Genomic DNA, 27,496 nt, shown 5'->3' with positions numbered 1-27,496 from the left:
GGCTGGGGAGGGATTGACTGCTGGGGTGGATCCTGGGAAGGGCAGAAATTCTGCCATGGCCAAGGGGCTGATGGTGAAGATGAAGTTGTTATGAGTTACAACAAGTGAGTTAAAACCCCTAAATGGATTATAAGACGTGCATTGTGGCATTGCCAAGAAGCCCCTGTTAGCACCCCTTGGTAATGCACATCGGTCCATGCGGTGGCAATGTGCAGAACGTAGCACAGCTGTGGGACATGCTCCTCCTGCGGCATGGCACCCTGGGACATGATGGGGCACCCTGGTATCAGGAACAGCCAGGAGTCTGCTGCTCCCATCCCACGGAGACCAGTCCTAAGGCCGTCTGCTTTCTGAGTCTCTGATGACCGTACAGAGTGGGAAGAAGATTGAGATGTTACAGAGAAGCCTCACCCTTGACAAGCAAGTCGAAAGAGTAGATTGATTCTTTTCTCCATCAGATTGGACCACAGACTGAAAGTGCTATTTTGTCCTGTGACCTGCTGATTGAGGAAACACAATCATGTGGTGCTGTCATCAGGAAGTCTGATAAATATTTTATTCCCTCCTGAAATGTCATTTATGAGAGATGCTGGCTTTCTCTGGGGTACAAGAAGAAGATGGATCTATGGAAAATACTGTCACTGCTCTTTATGACCTAGCTGAACTGTGTAACTTCAACAAGGGGTTTCATGAAGTGATATGGACTTAAATTATTTTTGGCACAAAGGACAAGAAGGGCTCTACCTCAGGTCTCATTTAATGCCTGAGAAAACAATTACAGGTCTAGACAGGCTGAGAGCAACCAGAAGCTTCAAGGAAGCAAGGAAGAGGCCCTGCTAATCCCCTGGTAACACTGACCCTACTTCTGCCCCATGCCAGCTCCTAGAAACCCATCAGATGATGTTCTGGGCCTGAGATGGAGCTCCCAAACTGTGTGAAGGTGATGCAGGGTCAGCTGCAACTTGGCAAAAACCACTGCTGACTGCCTTGGCAATCATATAATGAGTGTCCTGATGAGAAAGTCCCAGGCAGAATGGCACAGCTGCAATGTGTCCGTGCCTATCCATGACCAAGATGGCACAGAAGTGCCTGGGACCCTGCAGGCAGATGTGGGTCTGCAGACCTTGATTCCCACGTGTGTCAGCCTGCTGTCGTGTTGGCATAGGCCCATAGTCTTCTCCAAGCACTGGTAATTTTCTGGCTTTTCCTGTCTGACAGAGCGAATGCTTGGACTTCTGAAGTCACTTTTGATTTCTTCTGATTGGTGGTTTGGCTTTTTAGGAGAGGGAAGCAAACAGTATTGAGACCCATGAGCACTGATGTCAGAAAGTACAGCTACAGACGGGATGGTGAAGGGAAGGATTGCTCTGGGCTTTTCCAGAAATACTTGATTTTGAAACAAAATCAAACTACTTATCAGAGAACAAAGCTTTGCAGTGGGCTTTTTGTAAAGCATAACATTATGTCTCAACCTTTGTAATATGGACTGTCCCCAATACGTATCCCATTCATGTGGTCTCATGTGTTGCTAGAGAAAGAAACCTGAAGAAAATAAGATTTGTTTGTAAAAATAATTGCAGGATCATGTAAGTAGAAGATGTGAAGAAAGTATAAAGCTAGAAGCAAGGGTGGAAAACAAAGTGCTGTGATGTAAACCACAGCCAGCACGCTTTGTATTTGTGCTTGCACAACACAGGAGGCTCTTGGTCTATGGACCTGGAGAAACCAGAGTCCATGTGGAGGCTTCTCTCTTACCTTCCCTACCACTGCCTGCAGCCCCTACCAGCACAGGAAGTCACCATGTGCAACAGCTGTAGGACAGCTGGTGGGATGAGGGCATTCTCCAGGTCCTCAATGCCCTCTATTTCTGGGGCCTGCCAGGGGCACCTGCCTGTACTGGAACATGGACCAGTGAGAACAACGCTACCAAAGTATGTGACAAGGCAGAATACCCATTGCTGTGCAGCGTTTTTGAAGACAAGCCTACGGAAGTCCCTGAAAAACAAACAAACAAACAAAAAAAAAAAATCCAACAAACTTATTTTTTGTGATAATGTGCTCAAGTCAGATTCATCATAGAGGATATTAAAGAACAGATTAGCTGAGTTTCATAGTGTGAATTATGAAATGAACCTGCTCTGTGCAAAGCATAGGGTCACATTTGATGACTCACTAGGCTTTTTCTTGACTATTAGTTGAATGCTTTATGTCCAAAATGTGATCCACATGAAATTGGTGCAGTCTGATGGAGAACGTCTTCTAGCTCTCAGTGTCCAGCAGCTACAGGAAGAAATATTCCCTTCTATGTCAGCAGAAAAAAGCCACATAGTCTCAGGGCAATGTTACGGGAACTCCATGCCTTGACATAGCTGCTATACATAGCAAGAACAAATTCCCATTTCACCTAATATCCTGGAGGAGGGCAAGTGCAGCATATACCTTCTCTTACAAATTTCTACCTTCTGTTGGATACTCATGGACACTTCCTGAGCTGGAGGCTATGTCTGTTGCATTTTCAGTGAATTATTTAATTCCTCCTTGAGCCTATTTCTGCTTTTGACCACCATGAAGTCTTCCAGCAAAAATTCTACAACGTAATTGTACATTCTTTGCAAAAATACTTCCTTTCACTTCTTTAAAACCTGCTCTTGGTAATTTCATTGGATACCTCCTAGGTCTGGTGCTGTGAGAAGCAGTATGTATTTGTTCTTTATTGACCTTCCCCATGATGTTGAGGATCTGATAAAATTCTGATTTGATAAGTGTCTCCTACATCCTTTTCAACCACTTCTTTGCCAGATTGAAGGGTCCTAATGTGTTAGTCTATTTTTGTACGGAAGCTGTTCTCTGGCTTTGTTCAACGTCAGTTCCTTCCTCTGACCCTTTCTCGCTCCGTTATTTCCTTTCTGGGATGCACTGAGCAGAAATGTATACATCACGAAAGCACACAATGGATTCAGACAGCATCATAGTTTCAATTTTGTTCTCTATTTCTTTCCCAGCAACCACTCGCATTATATTTAATCATGGTTATGTGAACTTTGAGTTGATGTTTTCAAGGAACTAGCCGTATTCCTCCCAGTAACTCATTCCTGAATGGTAATCACTAGTTCAGGGCTTACCATATTGTATGGAGACTGCAGGCTATTTTTCTCCATGTGCATTTTTTGCACTGTTTGGCACTGAAATTCAGCTCTTATTTTATTTGTCAGACATCGGGTTTTGTGATTTATTTATTTATTTATTTATTTTTAAACTGCTGCAACCAGTTCTGGTTTGATTATCCTGATTAATTTTGCACCACTAATAAATTTTGTCATCTCACTCATCACACACTCACAGCCCCCAGATCATTTCTTAATAAATGAGTAGATCTATTGGACAGGCCTCTCTGGGACTGCCATAGGACGCTTCTTTCATTATGAAAACAGATTATTTATCTCTGTTTCTTGCCTTCATTTTCCACCTCCTTCATAATGAAAAACAATGCAAACAATTCATTTAACCTTTCTGCTATGACCTGTCTCTCTTGAGTATGCTTTTTATGCAGTGATCATCTATCAGCCACACCACCTCTCTGGCAAACATCCTTCCCCTAATGTTTCTGAAGAGGTTTTATTGTTACCTTTTATGTCTCTAGCAAGTTGTTGCTCAAAACCCTTTTTGGCCTGCCATATCGTTCTTTTCCATGCAATTTGTCACGTTCAGGAATCTATTTCCTCTCTTGAACATGACTTGGGCTTTTCAAGAAATGCCTTTTAACTCCTACTCCACTGTGTAGCTGCACAAACTTTTTTTAACTCTGCTTTGTTTGTCAGTGTATGTTTATTCCAGGCTTGCAATATGGAGTTTTAAAACTGTTATTTTACACTTCTAACTGCTCCTTGCAATTTCTTCTCAAGCAGCTTCTTCATTTTTGATGTACTTGTCATTTTTAAGGTCATGTGAGCAACACTTACATCTTGAAGTAGGTCCTGGGCATTTCAGAATCAGTCTGAGAGCTGCTTTACTGTGTCTGGACTTGGTGATTTTAGCTCTGCCAGTCAGTTATTTATGATAGTTAAATATTATTTTAGATGTCATGCCTCAAGTGAGATATAGAGGTAGCTTACGCAGCATGTCTTCGCATTGCAGAGCTCCACCAGTCAGCATCATTCCAGCAAAATCTGAGTGACAGCTGCATCCACATCCCCACCCGAATGGGGATCCCCATTCTTTGACTTCTGACCATTGCAAAAATATTGAAGGCAACAGCTCTGAACAGTGCTCTACGCTTCTCCTGACTTTGTATGGTACTGATAAATCAGCAACAAAAGTAGCTGGTTTCCCCTTCCCAAAACCAGCTGGCAGCAATTCCAGCTACCAGTTGGAGATTGCCTATAGTGCCCCCTTAGCCACCAGTCTGCAGAAGATGGAGCCATGAGGCAGAACTTGGAGTTCAGCCCTTTGCACCATTTGTGTATACCACTTTGACCCAACTCTATTATTTTCCTTTGTTTCTAAGCCACATCTCCAGAAAGCAATAAAACTATTCAGTGGTAAAATGCACCATATTGAATGAAGTTATATTATTAACATCAACTTTTCTACGGACAATTAAAAAACCCTTTCATTTTGAAAACACTGCTACACTGCTGCGGCAGTGGTCATATTAGAGGCAGCAGGACTATTCAAGCAGGCCTAAATTAAGTAATAATTGAAATGTTTGAAAGAAAATGAGTATGGTTGTCAGGGTCAGACTTAAATATGTTTTGCTAACATCTTGCAGAAAAAAATGATAAAAATTACAGTGCTGTGTGAGAGATGACTGGGTTCTATTTCAAAGTAAATAAGTAGAGCAGGGAATAGAGAGGGAGAACACACACGAGCACAGTGAATAATATGTATAACCAAATGAAAGATTTTGCACAGTGGTACAGTGCGAGGTACAACTTCAGAATATAAAACCAGAAAATATCTAGTTCACAAAAAAAAAAAAAAACACCCACAAGGATGTTTAACAGAACATTCAACTACAATATACAACCCATGCATTTTAGAATATATTTTTAACATAAGTAATTTGGCGAAATGAAGCACCTTTTGATAAATAACATCTTAAAGTGCTGCTGCACAATAACGTAAATATTGAAAAAGTTGTTTTGCAGAACTTAGCTAGAGTAGCTAGCAAAGTCCTGATGCAGAAAAACATAACTTCAATAAAGTAGCTTGAATCAATGGCACACGAACATATGTTGAGGTTAAGCAAATGTACTGGTGTTTCTGTAAATCCTCACACTTGCTTTCTTGAGCCAGGGCAAAGCTTTGTGCATGGATCTAGAATACCAGGACAGTCCTTTCTGCTTTGCTGCTGATTTCAGCAGGAATCTCAATTGCTCCATACTGTAACATTCACCGGTTTACTCTTACTACAGCATAGAACAACCTCCAGAGGAGCGTTAGTCAAGGTGCTAGGAAAAGGGTTTTGGTTTTCAACATGTGAGGCATAGTTCTACCATGTTTCTGGATGCTGGGCTCAAACTTTACTGCTATTAGAGCTCTGAGGACACTAATTACCATAAGCAGCCTCACCTGGATTCCACCCATGGTCTCGCAGCCCATTTAAGCTCAGCCCCAGGCCTTCAGGCCCTGTATGAGGTGTGCTGGAGACATGTCTGTGGCTGGCTGGTTTCTGCCTACGGGAAGGCTCTCAGACCTGTTGTAGGTAACTATTCTTCAACCCTGTCTCCTAGATGGCTCCCAGGCCCACCCTGCAGCTCTGTTTCCAGGCTTCTGACTGAGCCCCAGGGGTGGACCTTGGTCCTAGTTTCTCACCTTATCTGGTGTTTTTCCTTGATCCTGTTACTAATGCTCATCTCCACTCATCATGTTCAGGTCCTGTGGCTGGTGAGCCACAACCCCTGGCTTCTGGTTCTTTTCTCCCATCACGTAGCTGATCCACCTCTGCCACTCCCTGACAAATCCATTCTTGACCAAATGTTTCATCACTGAAACTCTCCTGCTAAGTTGGTTCATGTATAAATAGTAGTGGTGTGCATTGGGGTTGAGTGCGGTTGTGTGGCTATAACTGAAGCTATGAGTATTGGGAGTAATATGTGAAAATGTGGTTGGAGAAGCATCATTAGCTAGATGGATGAGCATATTTGTGTGCTAAAGTAACTACTGAGTACCATCCAGTTAAGCCTGGACATCTCCTATATGCCAAGGTCTTGATTTGTGTAGCCTGTTGATAGTGACTGAAGCTCTGAGTTTGAACTAGCTATTTGCTGTTCTATGTTTATTTCATTGGACCTCCAGTGTTGCCATCCTAATAAATACCTACTAAAGCTCTGCTTAGATCCAGTCCTGCCAGATTTTGACCTAAACCCTCTTTCGTCTTCCTTGCTGCTGCCTGCACTCGGGGTTGGGTCTCTGAGGATGGGAGCCACCTGCCCTGTGCAGGGTGATGAGCTGGTGGTTCCACACTCGCGGCAGCATCTCTGGCAAATTAGCCTCAGCACACAGCAATTGTGTTAGAGAAGTTGAGTGAAAGGAAGCAGTAATAATTTCCAAGCTCTGCCAACAAAATCCCCTTCAATTTTGTTGTTGTCTTCTTGCCTTTTTTCCCCCCTCTCCATACCTTGGCAAGACTCTTTCCTGTTTTTCTTTCATTACATGGCAAATGCACAATATGAACAGGAGGTCATGTACTCCAAATCCTCATTTTATATTTTTTCTGACGTTGCCAGTTGCTTTTTCTAAAGACTATGAATAATGTGCAAACTCCTTGTTGGGTAACAGTTATAATTAGATGCTTTCTAAATTTCCAAGAGCTTTGAAGTTCTTAGCACACTCCTTTCCTAATATCCTGTGGCTCCATATTTATGCTAATAAACTGAGTTGCATCCAATTGACCCTAGAACTGCTGCCCTGAAGCAGGTTTGGAGCTTAGTATATAAAGGCAGAAAGGCATAGTTGGAATGTAAGATCCAATGTGAGTATCCCACAATGTCTGGATTTATAGGGAAATAATATTTCTGAAGAGTCTTGCCAGGCCGATCTCCCTGGGCAAGATTTTGCACCCAGTGCATTTCAAGATGCATTGCTGTGGAAACCACTGCCAAATGATGATGTCAGGCAAGAAAGGCTCTCCCCTCCCCGCAGATGCTTCTGCAGTGTAGTTGTCTTGTGGCTATTGCCATTTCCATGCAGCAAGTAATTTCTTCCAGGGAACTCCACAGGGAGATTTCATTGTGCAAATGTTCTCCCAGGAGAGCTTTCAGTATCAGCCCAGGTACAGAGGAAGAAATAAGAAGTTTCTGTTTCAGATCTGTGTGGAGAGATAAACATGGGTAGGTGGACAGGAAAAATATGATGTGCTGTCCATGAAAGTACAAGTGAGTGAACTTTTAAATGGATGGGGGTGAAAGAAGTATAGGGAAGGAAAAAAAAAGCTACATTAAGACAAAGCTGACAGCTATTTTCCTCTGCCAAAATGGTACCTTCTGGTTTTAGTTTGAAAATGTAGTTTTGGATCAGCTGACAGTTCTTGAACTTGGTGAATTCAGACTGAGGGAAATGGTTCACTTTTCAGTAGATTATTTCAGTTTGCATGGGAATTTCTCCAGCGGGTGGAGTGAGGAGCTGAGTAACCCACAGCTCTGGGGTGGGAGCAAACAAGCCAGCTAGGCCTGCTGGAGACAGCAGAATCAGCTGCAAACCCAAGCAGGGCCCAGCTCCAGGCTGCAGTACGGGTCCTGTCCATGACCCCCTTCTCCTGCCCCCTGGGCAGGCTGGATGTCTTGTGGTTCTTGACCATGTGAAGGCCGTGATGTGCAGTCCCTTGGGTCAGGGATCTGCGCCAGCTCTGCTGATCCAATAGTGAGTCAGAAGGTGGGCTGTGCTGCCTAAAGGCATCTCTCTGTTCGTTTTGAGAGAAGGTCTTGAGCCAAGGACTCTTGTTTCCTGCTGGAGTTGCCTTGAAGCTTGTCATGTCTTTGGGTGGATTTTCCTTAGGTTTTCCTGCTGCTGCTTTGCACTGTGTAAATATTTGAATATTGATTGCACGTGAAGAATAACAGTCTGCCTGCTTTTTCCTGGTAGGACAAGATGTATGGGCTCTACTCTGTCCTGTTTAGTATTTAAGCATTTCTCATCATGTGAGCTAGGAAAAGACTAGCTCCTGGTTTCTGATAGTTTAGGCCTTGCACTTTACTGTTCTGCAAGTGGCCAACTGAGCTCTTAGGCATGGGTCACCCGCATCCCATGGGAGCGGCTGAACTGGACAGGGCTTGGAGCTGAACAGAATGCGGCAACCACCTCCTCCCTGCAGTGAGCAGTGGTGTCTGGTGAACTTAGCTGTTCTTGTCAAATATTCTTGGCCTTTATCAAGTGCCAGAAAATGAAGTGTTTTTGCATTAGTCACAATCTTTTGTCAGGTTTGCTTTTTCTTCATTGGCTTAGAGCCGCACATGAATTTGGAACTGGAGCAAGCTGAACTTTAGGTTCTGCAACTGAAAAATCATTTGCATGACCCTATGTTGTCATTGATGCTTGGATGGACTGAAGATGGCAAAAGCTGGGGGGGCTTTCCCTTTACCATTGCACAATAAGGCACATGAGCTACAGGTTGTGCATTTCAACAGCAGACATGCAGCATTTGTTCCAGCCACGGATTTGCCTTTACTGAGGCTATTTCCCAGCCTGAATGCTGCCTGGAAGTGCCTAGGAAGGGAGCACTTATTCCTGAGCAGAGAAGTATGCCCATGGATGGTGTACTTCCATCCCTGCCAGAAGCAGAACTCCAGGTTATGACCAGCCTTCTCACTGCTCTAGGTGCCAAGTGCACTTCTTCAACCTCTTATCCAAGTTAGAGAGAGGGTGGCATAGGAATTAAGAAAAATCCTTACATCAAAATCCCTGGAAGCCCTGGTAGTCACCTTGGATGCTATTGAACACCTGATGAATAAACGTGCTCTATGTATGCAAGGGACAGTGAAATATCTCCCTCCCCTCCCATAGGCACTCTTCCAGTCCACTCTCGTGGAGAGTGAGGCCCTTTCCTATGCCTGCTGCCATGAAATGTACCTTCACTGGAGAGAAAAATGAGATGTGAAGAAAATCTGGAGATCCAGATGTCTCAGCAGCAGAGGTGCAGTCCAAACTCTGTCCTTCATGGCTTGTAATGAGGAGCCTTGGAGTGAGTGAAAGCCCTGACCCCCAGCCAGCCATTGTACCTGCTCTCACCTATTTCTCCAAGAGGTGAAGTCTGGAGCAGCTGCTGATTTTCATTTTCAGTCTTAGGTTTGGAGCTATTAATAAGCCTGGAAAATAACCACATGTTCTCTGAATTATGTAACAGATGTTAAATTCCCCAAGATGAAGAGGTGTCAGCCTGATGGAAGAAGTGATGTGAGGGCCTTTCTTTTTCCTTTGAGTTGGATTTCTTCTCTTATTAGTGAAATTGGCTACCTGCCGGTGGAGGTAAATCAGAAAGTTAGTATCACTCCACCAGTTCAGACCCAACGCCACTGTCCCCCTTCCCCCTTCACTTTGCACCCATATTTATGCATTTCTTGCATTTCTCCAGCATCAGATTGTGAAGATGGTGCCATCCGAAATGAAGTCCCATTGAAAGAATGTGTTGTGATGAAGAGCTGTTGAGTGAGTCACTGTGATCGTGTTGGCAAAGCGGGCTGTGAGGCAGGCCAGACCCTTACGTTTGGCATGAGAGACTGAAAAGCAAAAGAGGAAAGTAAACTTAGGGCCAGGAGCACTGCAGCACTTGGCCAGCCAGCTGGGCTGGGTTGCAAATGCTTTCCTACTTAACCATTTCGGTGACACAGCCCCACCAAAGTGGGGACATTTCCATGCTGTGTTCACAGCCACATGAGAGTACTGGGAGACAGGCTTAAGACGCATGGAGAAGAGGTGACCTGTGCAAGGGATAAAAAAGGGTTTCACTTCTTTACTTTAAAAAAAAAAAGAAAAAAAAACTTTTTTTTTTAAGCTTCTCCTCTTCCTGGTTGTTTTTGACCCTACAAAACTGTAAAAATTTAGGAGGAATTTAACCTGGTAGGGACCCTTAATATCTCTAGTCCAGCCCCTGCCCAGAGATGTGCAGGGCCTTCTCCTGCCTGAGGATGAAGATCCCATTACCTCTCGGAGTCCTGCCCCAAAGCTGCACTACCCGCTGAGTGATTTCATTATTTTTGGTGTGACTTCACTCGCTTCCGCTTGTTCCTGTTGCTCCTTGCTCTTTCCCTTCACACACGACATACTCCAGTTGGATCATACTGACTTGCCACGGGGCTTGCTCCCGCGAGCTGTTCTCTTCAGTCCTGGAGGACCCAGCACAGGCTCTGGCTGGTGGTACCGAGGCGAGGGGAGACCCCTTTCCTTGTCACAGGGGATGGCTGCGAAATGCTAAGGGAAACTTCCACAGCCTGGAGGTTTGTGCCCACCTCTGTTTGTACACACAGTCCATCTCATGAGTATATCTTTTTCTTTTGTGTTTTTTTTTTTTTTATTTAGAAACTTGCTTAATTAACACTCAATTCAAACCAGTAAAAATTTTAAAGCAGCTTAAAATAGTTTTCTTCTTTTAGATGACATTTTTTCCTATTTCTTGCCACATTTATGGCTAGCATTAGTTACTCATTTCTAACCTAAAATGAGCAGGAAAGGGTGAAGTTAGTTTCACTGTGGTATGCTTTCTGCATGCAAGAGAAAGGGGGGTTGGCAGAAGACTGCCATTGCCAGGGCTACCACTTGTGTCCCCACTCTCCTAGGCTGAGCACTCGCAGCTCTGCATGGGGAAAGGTCCTCAGCAGCCCCCGCTGCCATTTAACCAGACCCGAACGGCTCTTTTCCTAGGATCCCTCTTCTGTGCTTCTTGGTGCCTTCTATAAAGATGGAGGGAAGCTGTCACCAGCTCCGTGTAACACAGCTGAGCAGTCCCTTGGGTTAGACATTTATAAATGTGGATTGAAGACATTGGCCCCAAGGGTACCACATTTTCTGTGGGTGTAGATATACAGCGAGACTAATAAATCAGCCTCTGTGCTAATAGAGATGCCTGCGCTCTTGACTGTGACCCCGCTGGCTGCTCTCTCCGAGGGGTGGCTTTGCTCAGATGTTTATTTCTGTGATCTGCTGTAGCGTTTCCTGTCATCCACCCACTGTCATGACAACTACAAGTGTTCATTGCAACACACCGTGCCCTTTCCTCCTGGGGATGCTTCTGGGGAAACAGAGCTCAAGCCAGAACAGGCTCGCAGGGGAAAATCCTGCTGGAGGTGTGAGCCACGTCCTCTTACCACCGATGTTAGCATGATCAGAAGTGTGTGTAGAGAGTAGCCCTCCTGAATCCCTCCCTCATTTTTCATGTCCTGTACCAGGGAGCGGAAGAAATTGCTGAAAGTGAGTTCCTGCTAGGTGTGAAATTCAGCAGGCTGTGAATGCTGTGGGGATTTCTCAAACATCAAGGTCTAATCTGGACAGCCTGGCACAAGCCTAGCTCCCCCAAGGGAAGAACTGGCCAGCTTTGATTGTTGGCCACTCTAAGGGGGTAAGAAGGAAGACAGAGACCAGGGGACCCAATTTTGAATGGCTTCACTATTTCCCCAGGGTTCCCCTTAGCTTGTCCTTCAGGAGCAGTTGACAGCTTTGCACTCTGTATTATTCACTGCTTGTTACCGATTAATGGGCTTTAATGTCATTACTTATTTCACTATCAAGTCAACCTGGAAGACCAGCCATTATCTAGAAAAAAACAAACAAAAAAAAAACACCAAAAACACTATTTCTTTCTGACATTAAGTGGTTGGCTAGCAGGGTAAAGTGCAAGGTTCATGTTTAAGAACAAGACACTATTAGCAGGAGAACTTGCAATGAAAGCTGTCTGTAAAGCTGCGTTATCCAGACATAGAGTGGAGTCCAGCTATCACAGGAGGTGTTGCAAAAACACAGTGATAAATGAGGTAGTCCAAAAAATATAAGGACCGAAATGAGAGCCCAAGTGGAATCTCAGGGTCGGTGATAACAGTGCTAGTAGTGGTAATAATAATCATACACCTTGGAGGTCTGGTCCGGGGTCAGACCTCAAGTGTGCGAGGTGTAATGCAATTGCAGACAAAATGGTGAATAATTTCTTGCTTCAAAGCACTTAGAAACCAAATACAAGGAGAGCGAGGCCAGCAAAAGATGGGCAGGGGAGAACAGAGGTAAGGGCAGCTGGCATGAGGAGGGGACATTGCAGTGCGCCAGCATTTTGGGCTGTTAGGGATGGGGGTTTGGGAAGGATAAAGGTGCATGTGCAGATCGCTTTGGGGCACTGCCCCAAGTGGAAGGTCCAGTACAGGAGAAGGAATAAAGTGCTTCAGAAGTGTAACAGGCCTGGTAGCAGCTGACGTTTCAGGGTGACTGACAGTATGGGTTGATGTCCCATCAGGGAACTGGAGATGGCAGCCCACTAAGCTGCAAGCATGGAGGGTCCTGGCAGTGGGGACCCCCATTTATACCGGCTGCAGAAGAGAAGGGGGATCAACTGTGAGGTATGCCCACGGTGGTGGGGAATGGGCTTCACGGATGTCACTCAGACGGCAAGGCAGCAGAGCCCAGCCTGCGAGGATGGATAGTGGAGGCTTGGCGGCACAATGCGGGAGGTGTTGGTCTTAGAGGGCTGCACATCACAGCGGGGGGGAGATGCTTGTGGAAGGGGATGCCCTGCCTGAGGGCTTGGAGACTGGGTGCGCCCAGTGCAGGTGGGCATGCTGCAGAGATACCAGCATGGTTCTCAGCTCCTGCTCTTGCAGGGGTGTTCGTGCCCACCTCCCCGCAATGCGGGAGCACTGGTCTTGCCCAGCTTGCTCTTAGGAGCATTTGGGTGGACTGGCAGCAGTGCATGGTTATGCCCAGAGATGCATGTGGATGCTGCAGGTCTGCTCACAACTACTGGGCTGCAGCTGGAGTCAGCCCTGGATTTTTCATTTGATCCGTCCTAACTCTGCATTGCAAAACATATGAGCAAATTGCTGCTGCCCCCCAGAAGGAGCAGGGCTGTGTCCCAAAGCATACTATTCCCATGGTGTTTAACATTCTCTGCAAAACCAGCTTTTATTTAGAACTGAACATCTGTTCCAGATGTGGTTATTCACTGCCTGTGTCACTGCGCTCCTGCCATTGTTGTCCTGCTCCACAGTGAAAGGCTGGCATGAATTATTGAAAGATTGAATTTAAATAAATGATAAACTGGTACAGTGCATGCAGTAAGTTTCTGTCAACTCCTTACAGAGTCACACTGCTGGCTTCGCTCTCCCCATGATGAGCTCGTGCACCTTCGCGAACCTGCCGCCGCATCTGCCTGATGGGGCTGATCGAAGAGCGTGGAGAGGGGCAGCCCAAGCATGAAGGTGGCCGAGGGGACGAGTCGCCCAGGGAGACGGAGGAGCTGCAGCAGAGGAGCAGGCAACCAGAGTTTCCCTCCTGGCAAGTGGCTTTCTCATCTCAAACCGTTCCTTGCAACAGGGGTGGGAGGACGGGGCAGGAGGGATGCTGCTCCCGAGCGTGGGCAGCAGGAACAGCACTGGGGACCGGCAGTGGGTGCACATGTCGGGAATCTGATGGTGTAAATGATCCTTGGCCAAAATCTTTGAGTAAATCCTCATTCCGCATCTTTGTGGGACTGTGCCAAAAGGAAATGTGTCCAGAGCACCTATGTGTGCATGATGTGTGGGTGAGGGATGCTCTGGGATCAAGCCCGTGGAGGATCTGTACCAGCCAAGCCCTCCATTTTTGTTGGCTCTCAGCTGGGAAATCCAAATGGATTTTTGGAAGCCTGGTAATCTTGGAAATTGATTTCCTTCTGCCCCCCCACCCCCCCCACCTCCCTTCTTCACCATTTTGAAAAATGGCTTGACTCACAGTTGCAGGAGGCTGTGGGGATTCACAGCAGACCATCTGTTTCAGCTGTTAGCAGTCATTAATTTTTTTCATATTTTTTGCTGCTTTTGAGATACTTGGGGGAAAAAATATGTTCTTGATGGCATTGGAGGACTTCAAAGTCACTTTTTTTTTTTTTCCTCAGAGAAACAATATACAGTGGATGCAGTTGTTATGAAAGAATTACATTTTTATTGGGTTTTCTAAATGGGGATTTCTGTCTCCTGTGGACAAGCAGGAGAACATGGTGTCCTGTTTATCTCCTTTCCACCATACATTCACCTAATACCTGCCTTGTTTCTGTACTGCAATACATCCACTAAGGAGGTGTTTTTTGTTGTTTGTTTGTTTTTTTTTTTCCCTCTTCTGGTTACACTCTAATACAGAAAGGTTTTCTTTTACAAAATATACCAAGATATATTTTTAAGCCACTGCATTTCTGCATTCTGCATTGCTGATTAAATCAGCCTTATTGTCTCCAGTTATTCTACCCAGAAACTGGAAAATTACTTAACTCCTTGACAGGTGTTTGCAGCTGATGGCTCAGATTTGTGGATCGAGTACCAGGGCATATGGCATGACAAATAATAGAACAAACTAATCCTATTGACATTGTCCACCCTGCAGCCTATGCACATTTATCCTTGGGCCTTGCTCTTACCGAGCAAAAGCCCATTCCCTGAGCTAGCTTCTCTTGGAGATGTTTCTCCCAAGACACAGACCGATGAGTTTGGGTCATCGGGGTTTGAGCAAAGTGAGTTTGTGCTGCTTTGTAAGGACCTGAGAAATGGCAAAGGCTGATCTTGCACATGCACTGTGTGGACATCTGCAATGGGGAGATGGTGGCAGCTCCTCCAGAGGATGCTGAGTGCTGGCTTCATCCGGACATGAAGCTGGAGCCTGATAACGAGTAGAGCAGAGAGCTCTGTGCTGGGCACACAGTTAGGCTGGTTTGGGCTGCGCATCCCTAAAAGGAAGAGCTGGGTGGGCGACATCAGGCTACAGCCACAAAAATGTCTGGGACAGAAGGCACAGCAATGGCCTGGATAAAAACCTACTCTGAAGTCTTAGATGGTCGGAGACTGCGGAACAGAACCTGGGTATTTCAGACCTCTCTGTGACGCTGGGGAGAGGTGACAGCCAAAGCGCCGTGGAATATTTCCAGCCCTCCATTAGGGCTGCAGCTTTCAGCAATATTACAAACGTGTCCTGGAAAAGGTTCCTTTGCACTGGCCAGAGAGCCGCCGCTGTTTCTGGGCTCAGGAGCTCATCCTGCTCTCAGCAGCTGGCATGGGGTGAGTGCAGCGTGCGGTGGCTGCGGAGCCAGCTGGCACCTGGGGACACCGCAGGGGGACGGTGGCTGGTCCTGTCCCATGTCCTGCTGCCTGCGCTAGGGTGGCACGTGCTGGTAAAATCCAAGCATCTCCATAGTGCAAGACTGAGTCTGTGGGATGTGTCCATTGAGCTCAGCATTGGGTCTACAGGATGCATTTTGGAGTATGGTCTGGACACATGCAAACGGTCTGCATGTGGAGGAGCAGGATGTGTCCCTGCCTGCACAGGCACGTCCCTCGCTCTCATTCTGAGCAAGGTGCCTGCCCTGGGAAACCTGAGGGCAGTGAGCGCACTGCAGCGCTGGCTGGAGGTAGAGGAATGTGCATCTGGAGGCTTGGGGATGTTTGGTGCTGGTGTGGTTTTGTTTGGAGGCCTTTTCCTTGCTGATTGACTTAATTAAAATTAAAAAAAAATAAAAAAGGCAGACAGGATTCAGCTTTTTTTTTTTTAAATGAAGTGCCTCACTTTTAGGGCTGCAGAACTAATTTTCATTTTGAAATTTCTTCTAATTTAATTTTAAAGTTCCTCAAAAAAAAAAAATCCAAACTGCAGTGTGAAAAGAGGTGTTGGCTTTTGTAAACAAACCAAAGCAAACTCAAATATATTAACTGACTAGAACATCATTTTCTGTTTTGAAAGGTCAATTTTCTGGAGGAAAAAAAAAATTAAAGCAAAGATAGATATATAGTTTTAATTTAATTTTATTTTTTTCCCCGTGGCATCTAAACTACTGTTCATGCTTTTGCCCTAGCATGGAAAAATCTGGGGTAGTGCTGCGCTGGGGCATGCTCTTCCCCTTTAACTTACAGAGGCTTTCTGGTGCACGGCAGGAGATTTTCAGATTTGATGACAAGGGAGGAAGATAACCAGTGCTCCCAGAGCCCACATGTGTTCTTCAAGCCCCTATACGTGTCTGCATTTGCTTGTGGCCATCCTCCTTCCTCCATCAGGTCAGACCTTGGTGTGCCCAAAAATCACTGTCCAGCTTCCGAGTCAGATGCAAAAGAGAGAAGAGGAAGAAAATATATTTCCATCAGGAAATGTGCCTATTAACACCCCAGATACAAAAATCTCAATGGAGCTTTTCCCCTCCAAACCAGCTAAAATGTCTCTCACTGATGGGAAGTCTAAAAATAAGTGAGTTCTCCACAAACAGTTTAAAGATGTTGAAAATGAAAAGCAACAAAGGATGTAGAACGTATGAGTCACTAAATTACAGGGCTATCTTTCTAAGAGCAAAACAAAACAACAAAAAAAAAAAGCCCTCCCCACTGAAATTCATTGTGAGTTTTCTGGGTTTGGTTTGGGGCTGTTTGCCTCGCAGTGCTGGCGCAGACAGTCATCTTATTTTTGTGGGCTAGCAAAGGGCTCGAAGCCTTCCCCATTTTCATTACACAGTGTGCCAGAGCTCTGTGTAAATAAGGAGCGTAAAACCAGCCTGCTCAGTGGCGTGAACAGGAGGTGCTTTTCTCTCGCACATGGGCATTGCTGCTGATCCGGGAGCCGTGCCCCTTGCAGGAGCTCGCTGGATGTCAGGCTTGCAGGGAAGAGCTTGCGCGTGCACCAGCACGTTCTTCTGGCCTCGGCGTAGCTGCCACTGTTTGGACTCTCGGTTGGGAGCAAGCAGATTTTTGTGGGTGTAATCGCATTTGTCTGTAGCTTCAGTTTGTTGAGATAATGTAATATAAGGAGTTCTCTTTTTTTTTTGTCTTTTTGAAGGTGTCATTTTGTGATGAGCTCCACTAGATTGGACTCTGTTGCAAAACTGAAGTTTTTTTTTAGTATTTGCAGATGAGCTTGAATCAAAATCTTGGTGTCTGAGACAGCAGGAGAGGGATGGACTTTTGCCAAACCTATGCCTACATCTGATGTTTGCAGCCAGCCCCAATCTCTCTAATAGGCTGAAATGAAGCCTTGGATTCAAGCAGATGGTGGGGCTGGAGATGTGACTCTGCCAGCGCTGCTGCAGCCCAGACCTGCTGTCAGTGCATGCAATACTGTCTCCGGTGCTTGAAGAGGCTTTAGGCTGCCCTTTCTACCCATCACGATCAGTGCCTTTGTCCATCCTCTTCCCCTGCAGCAGGAAGAGGATGGGGTGCAGGAGAGCCCAGCACAGCGGGGCAGCAAGATGCTGCTTCCCTGAGGCCCTGCAGCGTTCAGCAGGCTTGTCCCCAGCACAAAGATCCCATTGATCAGTACGAGTGAGCCTAAATAACCCATCGATCAACACAGGCGAGCCCAAATAACCCATCGATCAATGCATCAGTTGTGTGTATCAGCAGGTGCGTGGAGGCTGTGCACAGTGGTCGTAAATCCTTGAGCAGAGCTCGCTCGGCAATGATTTAGTCTAGATATTTAGTTCTGAAATGTGCTAATTAAACTTCAGAATAAACCACCCAGTGCAAAAGCACGATGAATAAGAAGTAAAAATAAAAGTTTCTCCTGGAATAATTAACCATCATTAAAACATGAAAATCCAGGCTAGGGAGCAATTGTATGCCTTCCACAAAGCGTTTAATCAGAAATAATGTGATGAAATTAAGCAATACAAAAAAATTAGGCTAAAAGTTGAGAAACTAATCCCACTTGTGAGAGCCATTAGACCACGCAGTGCTCTTGAACCCTCTCCAGGGAGCAGCTGAACGTGCATTTCTTGGGACATCCACAGTTGGAGTAGACCGAACTCCCCCCAGTACTGTTGGCAATAATTACGGGCCTCCTCACTTCAGTGGCCATCACAGACCTGTAGTTTCTATTTCAGTGGGTCGGTCCTGACTGAGCACAACTACTTAATTTCAATAGAGGACTTTCTCTAAGGGACCTCTAAGTTTGACCCTTACAGACTTTACACCTAGGTAACGTATGGGATATTTTTAAGACACCTGCCTCTACTCAAATCATTCACTGGCTTGCCCTGCCTCCTCTTGGACGCCACGTTTATTGCTGCCATATTTATTGCCAGCTCACCGTTCAGCCACTGCTTTCCTTTGTCTAAAAAGACATCGAAACTGAAATTAAGACCTTGTGGTGCCTCATGGCTGTGGGTTTGCTGAGCATCCCCCTGCGAGCTGGGAGGTACCCAACTGTAATCGGTCTGACTGGTGTACAGCAGCTTGAAAGCAAATTACATCAAGCGATAATCCACTTGTTATTAGAGCGACGGCTCAGCGCTGACAGTGACAACCACCACCGGTCCCCAACAGGCAGCCGGGCAGGTCTCTGACAGCAACCTGCCCTGCCTTGCATAATTTTTCAGCGCTTTGCTTTGTCACATTAGTATTATATTGTCTCTCACCGTATCATTTTCAGGAGCGCAATGCGGACATCGGGGTGCTGATTTCCAAGGTGGCTGTCGCCTTCTGGAGCACGCTCCCTCCTCTTGCCGCCCCTGTTGGTACCAAGGACAGGTTCTTAAAAACGAGGGTCTGGCAGGATCTGCTCTGGGTCAGAGGGCCAGAGGCTGGTCTTATTTACACAGGCACGAGTTTGGAGTTATTCTGAATATGTTTAAGGATTAATGAGAGCGTGGTCCTTTAACAATTTTTAATAATAAATATATAACCCTAATGGATTTTCCAGCTACTGTATTGAGCTGTGAAGCTTGGAACCTTTTTGGCTAATGTCTTCCAGAGCTGAAGGAAAGGAAATTAGCTGAAGGCAGGGAATAACGTGCTGCAAGTGAGTGGGTTTTACCCCGCTTTACTCACGTATGCAGCCCGGATGAAGCTTGGGAAGTCACTTGTGAAAGTTGCTTTGTGGATCAGGGGAAAAAAAAAAAAAAGAAAGAAGTAAAAGGATGCAAAGAGGTTGATCCAGGTCTCACCCTGATGAAACATTCAGCTTCCCCTGACAGTGCTGAGAGCCAGCTTGCAGGAGCAGTGTCCTCGCTAGACACAAAAATGCTTAATCAGAATGGTAAAATTGCAGGATGTAGCCAGGCCTGAACACCCCCAATGGTTTGTCAGGGACTTGGACCATTGCTAAATTCCTGCATCTCCATCCAGGCCCTGGACAGGGCAAGCAGGCAGCAGGACACAGAAATCCTGTGGCTGGGCGTTGCAGCTGAGCTGGCAAAGCAGTGGTTTGATAATCGATGGAGATGGGATTTCTAGTACATAGAGACCAGCTAAAAAAAAATAATCCTCTGCCCCTGGTTCCTGGGCCGGTGACCATATCCCTTCTGATGGTAAAATCCCAGTGTGGGAAATGCGGTGGCCATAAGGCTGAAAGGAAGGAGGTGGGGAGTATTTTAAATCAGAAAAGTGCAGCACGTGCATGATGTGAATTAAATGTCTTTGAGCTGTAAAACTGACGCTTACTGTGAAGGCCATGGTCTTCGTTCAGTGCTCGCCTAGTTGTGGGAGTGTTGCTGTAGGTGCCGGAGGGCCCTCCAGGCTGTGTCCTGCATCCAGCAAAGGCAGTTTTAGTTGACTCGTGTGTTTGGCTCCCATTGGAGACTCTTCTGCAGTCTGATTTCACCATCGGAACATCCCGCGGTGTATTTATCTTAAAATTGTCTTTAGCTGAATTTCACCCCACTTGAAGCATCCTGTCCTGGCTTTCCCTGGACTTGCTTTTTGGTGGATTTGTTCATACCAGGCAGAGATCCCCAGGCCATGTGCTTACGGTGTGCCCAGAAGGGGCTGCCCGCGTTGGTGACCCACAGCTCCCTGCTCTGCTCCTCAGCACAAAAGGGGCAGGCAGGCTGGGGCACAGGGTGCGGGGAAGCACTGGGGCATGTGCAGATGTGGTTTCTTCTCCTCCATTGCTGCTTCATAGACTCACGGAATTGTTTGGGTTGGGAGGGACCTCAAAGACCACCCAGTTCCAAGCCCTTGCCATGGGCAGAGCCCCCTGCCCCCAGCCCAGGCTGCCCCCAGCCCCATCCAGCCTGGCCTTGGGTACTTGACAGACAGGGCACCCACAGCTCCTCGGGGCAACCTGTTCCAGTGTCCCCCCCACATCCTATTCCTAAAAACAGACCAGGCAGCAGCACGCACCCACCCACCCTCGGAACCCACTAGTGAAGGAGTCCGGCCCCACATCAGTGATTCCCCGGGGGCCCTTAACCCCGCTCACCCCGGGGAGCGAGGCGGGGGCTGGAGCCAGCCGCCGGCCGGCCCCTCCGCGGCCGGGGGGTGGGCAGCGAGGGGGGGGAGCGGCGAGGAAGGGGTTAGCGGGGGCCTGCCGCAAGGTGGGCCGCGGCGGAGGGTGGGCCCCGGGCGGGCGCAGCGCCGCCGCCCTGCCCGGGGGCTGCCGGCGGGGCTCGGCGGGGCCATGGGGCGCTGAGCCGCAGCGCGCTGCTCCGCTCCGCTCCCCGGGCGGCGTTATCCGCCGCCTTGAATACACAGGGTGCGGTGTGGATTTTTTTTTTTTTTGGCCTTTTTTTCCCCCTTTTTCTTTTGCCATTTCCCCCCGTTTATTTGCCTTTTTTTTACCCTTTTTACCTTTCCTTTTTTCCCCTTCTTTCCCTTTATTCCTTTTCCCTTTTTTTTCTTCCCCCCTTTTTTCTTTTCCCCCTTTTCCCTTTCCTCCCTTTTCCCCCTTTCCTCTTTTTTTTTTTTTCCTTTTTCCCCCCTCTTTTTATTTCTCCGCCATCCTCACCGCCCAGCTCTCTCTCTGCCTCCTCCCGCACCCCCCCCCCCCATCCCTCCCCCCCCCCTCCTCCTTCGAATAACTCGGCCAGGAGCGATCTGGAGGGGGGAGAGGAGCCGAGCAAACCTGTAGCGGCGGAGCCGGCTGGTGGAGAGGTGAGTCGAGGAAGGGGGGAGGCTCCAGCGGGGGGGTGCTGAAGCGCCGGGTGCCCCCGCCAGGCTCCTCGCAGCCCCCGCTGGGCTCCTGCAGCCCCCCCGGCGCTTAACGGGAACCGACCTGTTGTTGGCCGAGCCGGGGATGCTGCCGGCGGCTCCCTCACCCCGCCGGCTCGCTCAGACGGGGCAGCCCCGCAGCGGACCCCCGCGGGGCCGGGGGATGCTGGGGGGGCTCTGCGGGTGCCCCCTCCCGGCTCGGCCCCCGCTCCTGCCTGGTGTCGCGGCGGTGGTGGCGGTGGCTCGGGCGCTGTGGTGGTTTGGGGTTTTTTTCCCCCCCCCCGTGGCCGTGGGCACGACACGCGTGCGGGAGGAGAGGGGCCCGAGTTGCCATGGAGCGGCGTCACCGCACTTTTGCAGCCCGGGGAGTCCTGGTCTTTATTTCGAGGCCCCGCTGTTCCCGCGGGTGATGTAATAAGTGCTCGGTGTCTCTGCGGTGTCCTGCTCGTGTGGACTTAGATAAGAAGGAAGATCCCAGAGCAGAGGGAGCATCCGCCATCCAGTTGAGTAGATGGGTCTTAATGAATCTGTTGGAATCAACGCGACGAGGGAGGAATTCGGCCCCTAAAGCCTACCGATGCCGGTGTTGGCACCCAGAAGACTCCCAAAGAGAGTCCTGCCTGTCGCCCGGTCGCCTAGTAATGGGTTTAATGTATTCGGCCCTGCCTCGTTGTATTTCAGGGATAATTTCAATCACAAGATTTAATATGTGATTTGCAGTGATTGCCTCCTGATTTACCCACTTGAACATCAAAAGGAACGCATTAAGAAAGGTTGAGCTGCTTTGCTGGTGTCCTGAGTGTGAGCTGTTTCTCCTGTTACTCACCAGCAGCTCAGACCTTTTCCACCCACCAAGTTTCACTGTTTTCCATGTAGCAGCTGCATCCTCCTTAGCACGCGCCGCACTGTGTCGCACTCATTCGCTGGGCACCTTGCAAGCTTGTCTTGGCTCTCGGTGGCTTCGGAGTGCGTTGAAAGTCGTCGGGATACAGATGGGCTCTGCGAGGAGATGGTAGCAGAAGGAGCTCAGAGAGGGAACAGCGGCTCACTGAGGTCTGGTCGGGCTGTGGTTGCTGGAGGAGAGGTGCGGGACCTTGTCTTGCTCGCTGAGCTTGCTGGACTACAACTCCGTCCTCCTCATTGCGTGGGAAATCAAGTTTCCCCATTGTTCAGCTGTAAAATAGCTGCACGAGGCTGTGATAGGCAAAGGACTGGATCGCCCAGGTTGCTTACATCACGTAGGCAGCTGCCACCGAAATGACACACTTGATTGAAGGCCAAAAGCACCATATACGTAACCGCCTGTGATTAAGCTCCATATGATGCCTCGGAGCAAGTAAAAACCCCTCCTTCATCTCATCTTGTTTGTAACAAGACTGCCGTTACAGGGATATCATTTGTGTCATATTGTGGGTTTTGGGTTGTTTTGGGATTGTTTTTTTTTTTCTTATGGCTGTAAACTTCTGTGACCTGAGATGATCTGCTGTCGCACCTTTGCGTGATGCCCAGTGAGAGCTGGCTGCTGTAGGTGTGCTGGTAGCTGGGAATATAAATTTTACCAGGTAAGAGCTCCCAATGCCATTTTTTTCTTTCCTAAAGGAGGTTTGAGTTGGTTACTATGGGGAGGGAGAGGGTCTTTGTGTGCATCCTTTCCCCACGTACACGCGTGTGTAGTGATGTGACTATTTCTGTGAAGAAGCTTTATCTTCTTTTTAGATTTTGGCATCTTTGGAGATCCTTAGCCGTTTCCTCAGAGTATGCACTGTACCTGTAGGTAAATCTCCCTGTGCTGCATTTGTGGCTAGATCCTCTCCCTGGCTCTGGTGGGGCAGCCTGCGTGTCCCCAGCAGGACCCCCGGTGTGCGGAGTGAGGTCAGGGAGGATGGTGGGGCCGGGCTGAACCCTGTGCTGGGGGAAACTTGGAGGTAGCATAAGGGCTGCAGGTATCTGCCCCTGGAAGGCTCCGTCCTGCAGGAGCTGGTCCTGCACTCTGGGGGAGCGTGCAGACCTCGTCCCGCTCGCGCAGCACCTTCCTTTAACTTGCCAGTGGGGCAGGATCAGGCCAGGGCTTGATTCTGCAAACTGATGGATTTCATCAGTGAACAAAAGCACTTTCAGAGCACCTCCTTGATATTGAATCTGGCGAAAAGAAAAGAAAAAGAAAAGAAAGAAAAACAAAACAACCAAACCCACCAAAACTTAAAGAAATAGCTTGTACAAATGTTAATTTAGACAAAATCTTCCTTTCCTATCTCGGCTGCATGGGAAGACCAGGTTGTACCTCCTCTCGCTGTACTCTCACTCTCTGACTTCATTATCATGCAGTTTTTATCCAATCATTATGTGCTTGCTGATGCAGCTTATTGCTACCATATCATGATATATGGGTGTATATATAAATATAGATGAATATATAAACAACGTTTTTGGGGCCACTTGTCCAGGCTTTCCATCAACAGAATAAATCCCAGCCCAGTCTCAATACATTTAAATGGCTGGTCCTGTGCATCTTATACAGCCTCCAGGAAACATTCCTCTGTAAGTTATAATGCAATGCAAGCCCTCTCATTTTATTTTTCTTTAAATGACCTAATTTCTAAGCAAAATCATTGTCTGACCAGTATTGAGATGATAGTACTATGCATGTTTTATCTTCCGGAGTTATTGTAAGCTGAACAAAATACCCATTGAAAAACTACTTGTATTAGAAATACCAGTAAACATCATTTTAGTCGATTTGTGCACATATAACTTTATTGATTCAGCATGAAATATGGCAGGCAGTCTATTTGGAGACATAAAATGAAACAGGCAGTGCCTTTTCAGAATATGTTGGCAATGTAGAATGGGTTTGAGAGCATTCATTTTAGCCAGGTGGGTTGCTAAGGTAAACTAAAATGATTTTTTTATGGGTCCTGTAAACAATGCCAAGTCAGTTTTATTTGGTTTTACACAGGCTACAGCTAAAGATATGTCAGTTACCTCAGCTGTTAAGGGGGAAGTGATATGTATGGAGAAGCTTTGCAAGACTGGATAGTCTTTAATTGTATTTTTAACCTGTGAAAGTGGTTAGTGTAAAAAGTGTAAGCAAGAAACTGAAGTAAATACAGGGTATTATGCAATAGTACTTGGGCTATCGTGAAAAGAGGGCACTAGAAACAAACTGTTTTACAGGTCTGCTTTTAATTAAAGGCAGTCTACTTTGATAAAAGCACAAAAATGTGAAAATGTTTCTCCAAATAAAGGCTTTAAGCAATGGTAATTAAAGTCGCAGCATGGATTTAGTCTGTTGAACCTGAAGTCCACGGGTAGGACATGGAAAATGTATAGAAATTCAGTGGGTGGTTCTAAAACTGCCCTTTCATTCCTTGAACTTAATATCTGCTTGCGGAGGCTTACAGGGCATAATTGTATATACATTTTTACAGCGTGATAAAAAAAAAACAACCTTAGACGTCTGCACTGCATGCTGTCATTAAGTCTGCTCGCAGCTGAGGCTTTCAGGCAGCACACACCTCCCCATGCCCCACGAAATCTGGCCAGGCAGCCTGCACGCAGGTTGCGGCTGCTCGGGGCTGGGGTCCTGCGGTGTCGGTGGGTGCCTGGCAGGGCACAGGGGTCGCAGGGTGGGGTGTCGAGGTGCAGCGGCTCCCTGCTGTCCCCGAGCCCCATCAATGAGGAGGTGCACGGCCACACTGGAGGAGCTCGGTGCTGCTGCCTGGTGCTCTCCAAAACGCCCCTTTCCTTTCCCTCCTGGACTTCCATTGATGTCGTGCATGGTTGTGGTAGTTCTTCCCTGAGATATCTGCAGGGGTTCATTCTGCAGTATGGTTTGGGATATTTGTAAGTGCAATAAGGGTCAAAGTCCATCCCTTTTGCCTTTGAAACAGAGCATGACAAACTACAGAGCCTGCCTGCAGGCTCTGTGTCCTGCAGAGTCAGGAGGACGCTTGGGTGGGATGCTGTAGGTGACAGCGCGGTGGGCATGTGTGTGCAGTGAGAGTGTGTGTGTGCAAGCAGTTTCCTCGGGATCTTTATTCCCTGATGCCAACACCTAGAAACAGGGACGTGAGGGAGCCCAAGAAGCTGGGAGCTCATTTGGTCACATCCCTTGCAGAGGGGAATAGCTGAGGGAACAGACGCTGCTGATATCCTGCACAAATTCCAGTTTGGCTTAATTCCTTCCTAACCTAAATTCTCTTTGCGTTTGTACTCGCTTCCAGCCAGGGGCCTGATTCTGCAAAGGGGTCAGTAGGGCAGAGCCTCACTGATGTTAATGAATTGCGGGCGAGCCCGCCCCTGCTCTGAGATTGATCCAGTTTAATGAGGTTTTCTTCATTCTCCTCTATTTGCAGGACCATAGCTGTTTGCATAGATACCAGGATCATTTTGAAGGGTTACCCAATCCTGCAAAGCCATAGACAAACAGCTATGTAAATAGCCCATTGGCTTGAGCCAGCACTGCTGATGCTTGCAACCTGTCCCAGTGAAGGTAACTGGAGTTTTGCCATCACCTCCCATGATTGCTGCAGCCCCCAGGGCAAGCGTGCCCCTGTGGGCATGCATGTGAAGACCCAGACATATCTGTGCAGCCTATTTGCAAGCTTCTCCAAGGGTCTGAGGACCTCTCTAGATGAAAGATGCTACCAAAATTGTCACAATAATGAGTTCTTTGAGGTATATTTATGTATTCATACTTGATCTTAGATGCTCTGTTCTGACCCCTTTTAAAAACTGCATTTGAAGAGAAATGCCCTCTCTGCACTCTTTTTTTCTGCATATTGGTGACCTCCTCCAGGGCAGTGATCCCCCACGGAGAGCTGTCAACTATTATGCAAATGAGATTCCAAATAGTTGGTCATCCCTGCCAGGTATGGAGGTTGGGAGCAGCCAGCCCAAGAGCAAATCCCAGGAAAAACAAGAAAATGAAGTCTCCGTAACTGTTTTCAATTATTCAGTCTCGGTGGTTCTCCTTATGTTTCAAGAAGAAACATACAAATCTCTCTGGGTCTAGCTTGTTTACAGAGTGCTCGTGGGTTTAAAATACAGCCAGCGTCAGATTTCTGTTGTACATTTCCTTCAAATAAATACTGACATAAAAATAAGGATGCTGTAATTTGTGCCACCCCAAGAGCTAAATACTGCGCTCCAGCAGTATTTTGGTTTCTTGGAACAGCTTTTCTATAATCTTCCAAATACCGGTAGCCTGAAAAGAAAGAAGTGCAGAGTTTCTCAAGGCTGCTGAGCTCTCTCTGGTAGGGTCTGCTTACTTGTGAATCAAGGTCTTGGGGGACAAGGTGCTCTAGCATGTGCTCAGATCTGAGTTCAGGGAGTGCTTCAGTGCTTTGCAGCATCGCTGCTCCACGGCTTTGACAGCAGCCATTCCTCCCCACTGCTGTGCACCTATGGAGGACGTGGCAGGTTTGGGCTCTACCTATATACTTGTCCCAGAAGTGGCTAAATGGACTTGTGGTTGGCTTTAAGCAGCTGCTGTGGATGGGCAAAGTTACCCTGGTTGCCTTCTTTGTAATGCTACACATCCCGTGCTTCCAAATGCAGCTGATATTTCCAGTTTTCTGCATAAAGTGGTGCCATGACCACAGCAGTCTTTGAACCCTTTCCTATCATACCCTGTTCCTGGCATAATAGTAATTGGTAATAACTAGCCTGGTTATTATTAATGATGTGGTTCTGAAAACTTCTTGTTGGGGTGGGTGTTCACTGGGGTCAGCTGATCCTCTCCCAGCAGACTGGGTTTGTAAGGCATTGCAGTCTGGATTTTGTTTTAAAGTCAGGTCATACTGAGCGTGTGAAGACACTTTACCAAAGAAACTAACAGCCCTGGATGTCTGGAGTGGAGAAATGCTTGGAGTGTATATTGGGTTGAATCTTATACTGTGATCCACCTCAAGTTATACTAAAATTATTCCAGTGTTGTGATTACCCTCTCCACTTTAATTACTTTCTGTCTCACTTATATATGCTGATGGCTCCCATCCTCATAGCTCCAAGGAAACTTTCTGTAGGAACCATCGGCTAGTGCTGTTAAAATGAACCCTCACCAGATGTCCAAAGCCTCCTTTAAAGAAGAGGCCTGGCATAAGTCACATTTATTGGGAGTAATTAATTGTCCTATTAAAAAAACTAAATGTTTTGGCATTTCATTAATAATACATAAGCAACCAACAGGGTATTTGTAGTGTGTTGCTTTGTTAAATCTGCTGTAAAAATTGTCATTATTGATATATTTCATGTTTATAATTACTCATCTGTGACGCACTCAGTCTGTTATGAATAATCCATTGTATATTGTTTTCTTAAATAGGATGCTTGTTCAGTGTGCTGGGGGTGCCAGCAATTGCTTCTAATAATGTCTTCATGTCTGATTTATGCATGTGAAATGAAGGCAACTGGACATGAGTAAGTGAACAGAA

At 47.1% G+C, this 27,496-nt stretch overlaps 1 protein-coding gene and 2 long non-coding RNA genes across 10 annotated transcripts in view; 2 read left to right on the top strand and 1 right to left on the bottom strand.

Moving 5' to 3' along the window:
• The window catches only part of CALN1 (calneuron 1), a 157,691-nt gene that overhangs the window by 4,823 nt on the left and 125,372 nt on the right, over positions 1-27,496 (top strand). Inside the window, exons 1-3 of one of the 8 annotated variants that reach the window (XM_080562559.1) lie at positions 4,406-5,700; positions 12,431-12,533; positions 13,273-13,467. In XM_080562559.1, the coding sequence (XP_080418685.1) occupies positions 13,346-13,467 (122 nt within the window). In that variant the 5' untranslated portion in view covers positions 4,406-5,700; positions 12,431-12,533; positions 13,273-13,345. Of the gene's footprint in view, positions 1-4,405; positions 5,705-12,430; positions 12,534-13,272; positions 13,468-20,624; positions 21,006-22,504; positions 22,625-27,496 lie in introns of those variants that run through there. The other 7 variants (XM_080562558.1, XM_080562560.1, XM_080562557.1 and 4 more) reach the window with 7 other exon arrangements.
• On the top strand, positions 8,628-10,608 carry LOC308180774. Its single transcript, XR_013941180.1, has 3 exons — positions 8,628-9,240; positions 9,341-9,474; positions 9,569-10,608. It is a non-coding gene; the product is annotated as an uncharacterized lncRNA (long non-coding RNA).
• LOC308180600 lies at positions 17,172-20,991 on the bottom strand. The gene is made up of 3 exons (XR_013941051.1): positions 20,977-20,991; positions 17,363-19,657; positions 17,172-17,310 (listed from the first exon to the last, which is right to left on the bottom strand). It is a non-coding gene; the product is annotated as an uncharacterized lncRNA (long non-coding RNA).

The sequence above is a fragment of the Anser brachyrhynchus genome (genome assembly GCF_964034855.1).
Source record: "Anser brachyrhynchus genome assembly, chromosome: 20".
Taxonomy (NCBI): Eukaryota; Metazoa; Chordata; class Aves; order Anseriformes; family Anatidae; genus Anser; species Anser brachyrhynchus.
The sequence above is the reverse complement of the archived record's forward strand: the minus strand, read 5'-3'. Positions and strand labels throughout refer to the sequence as shown.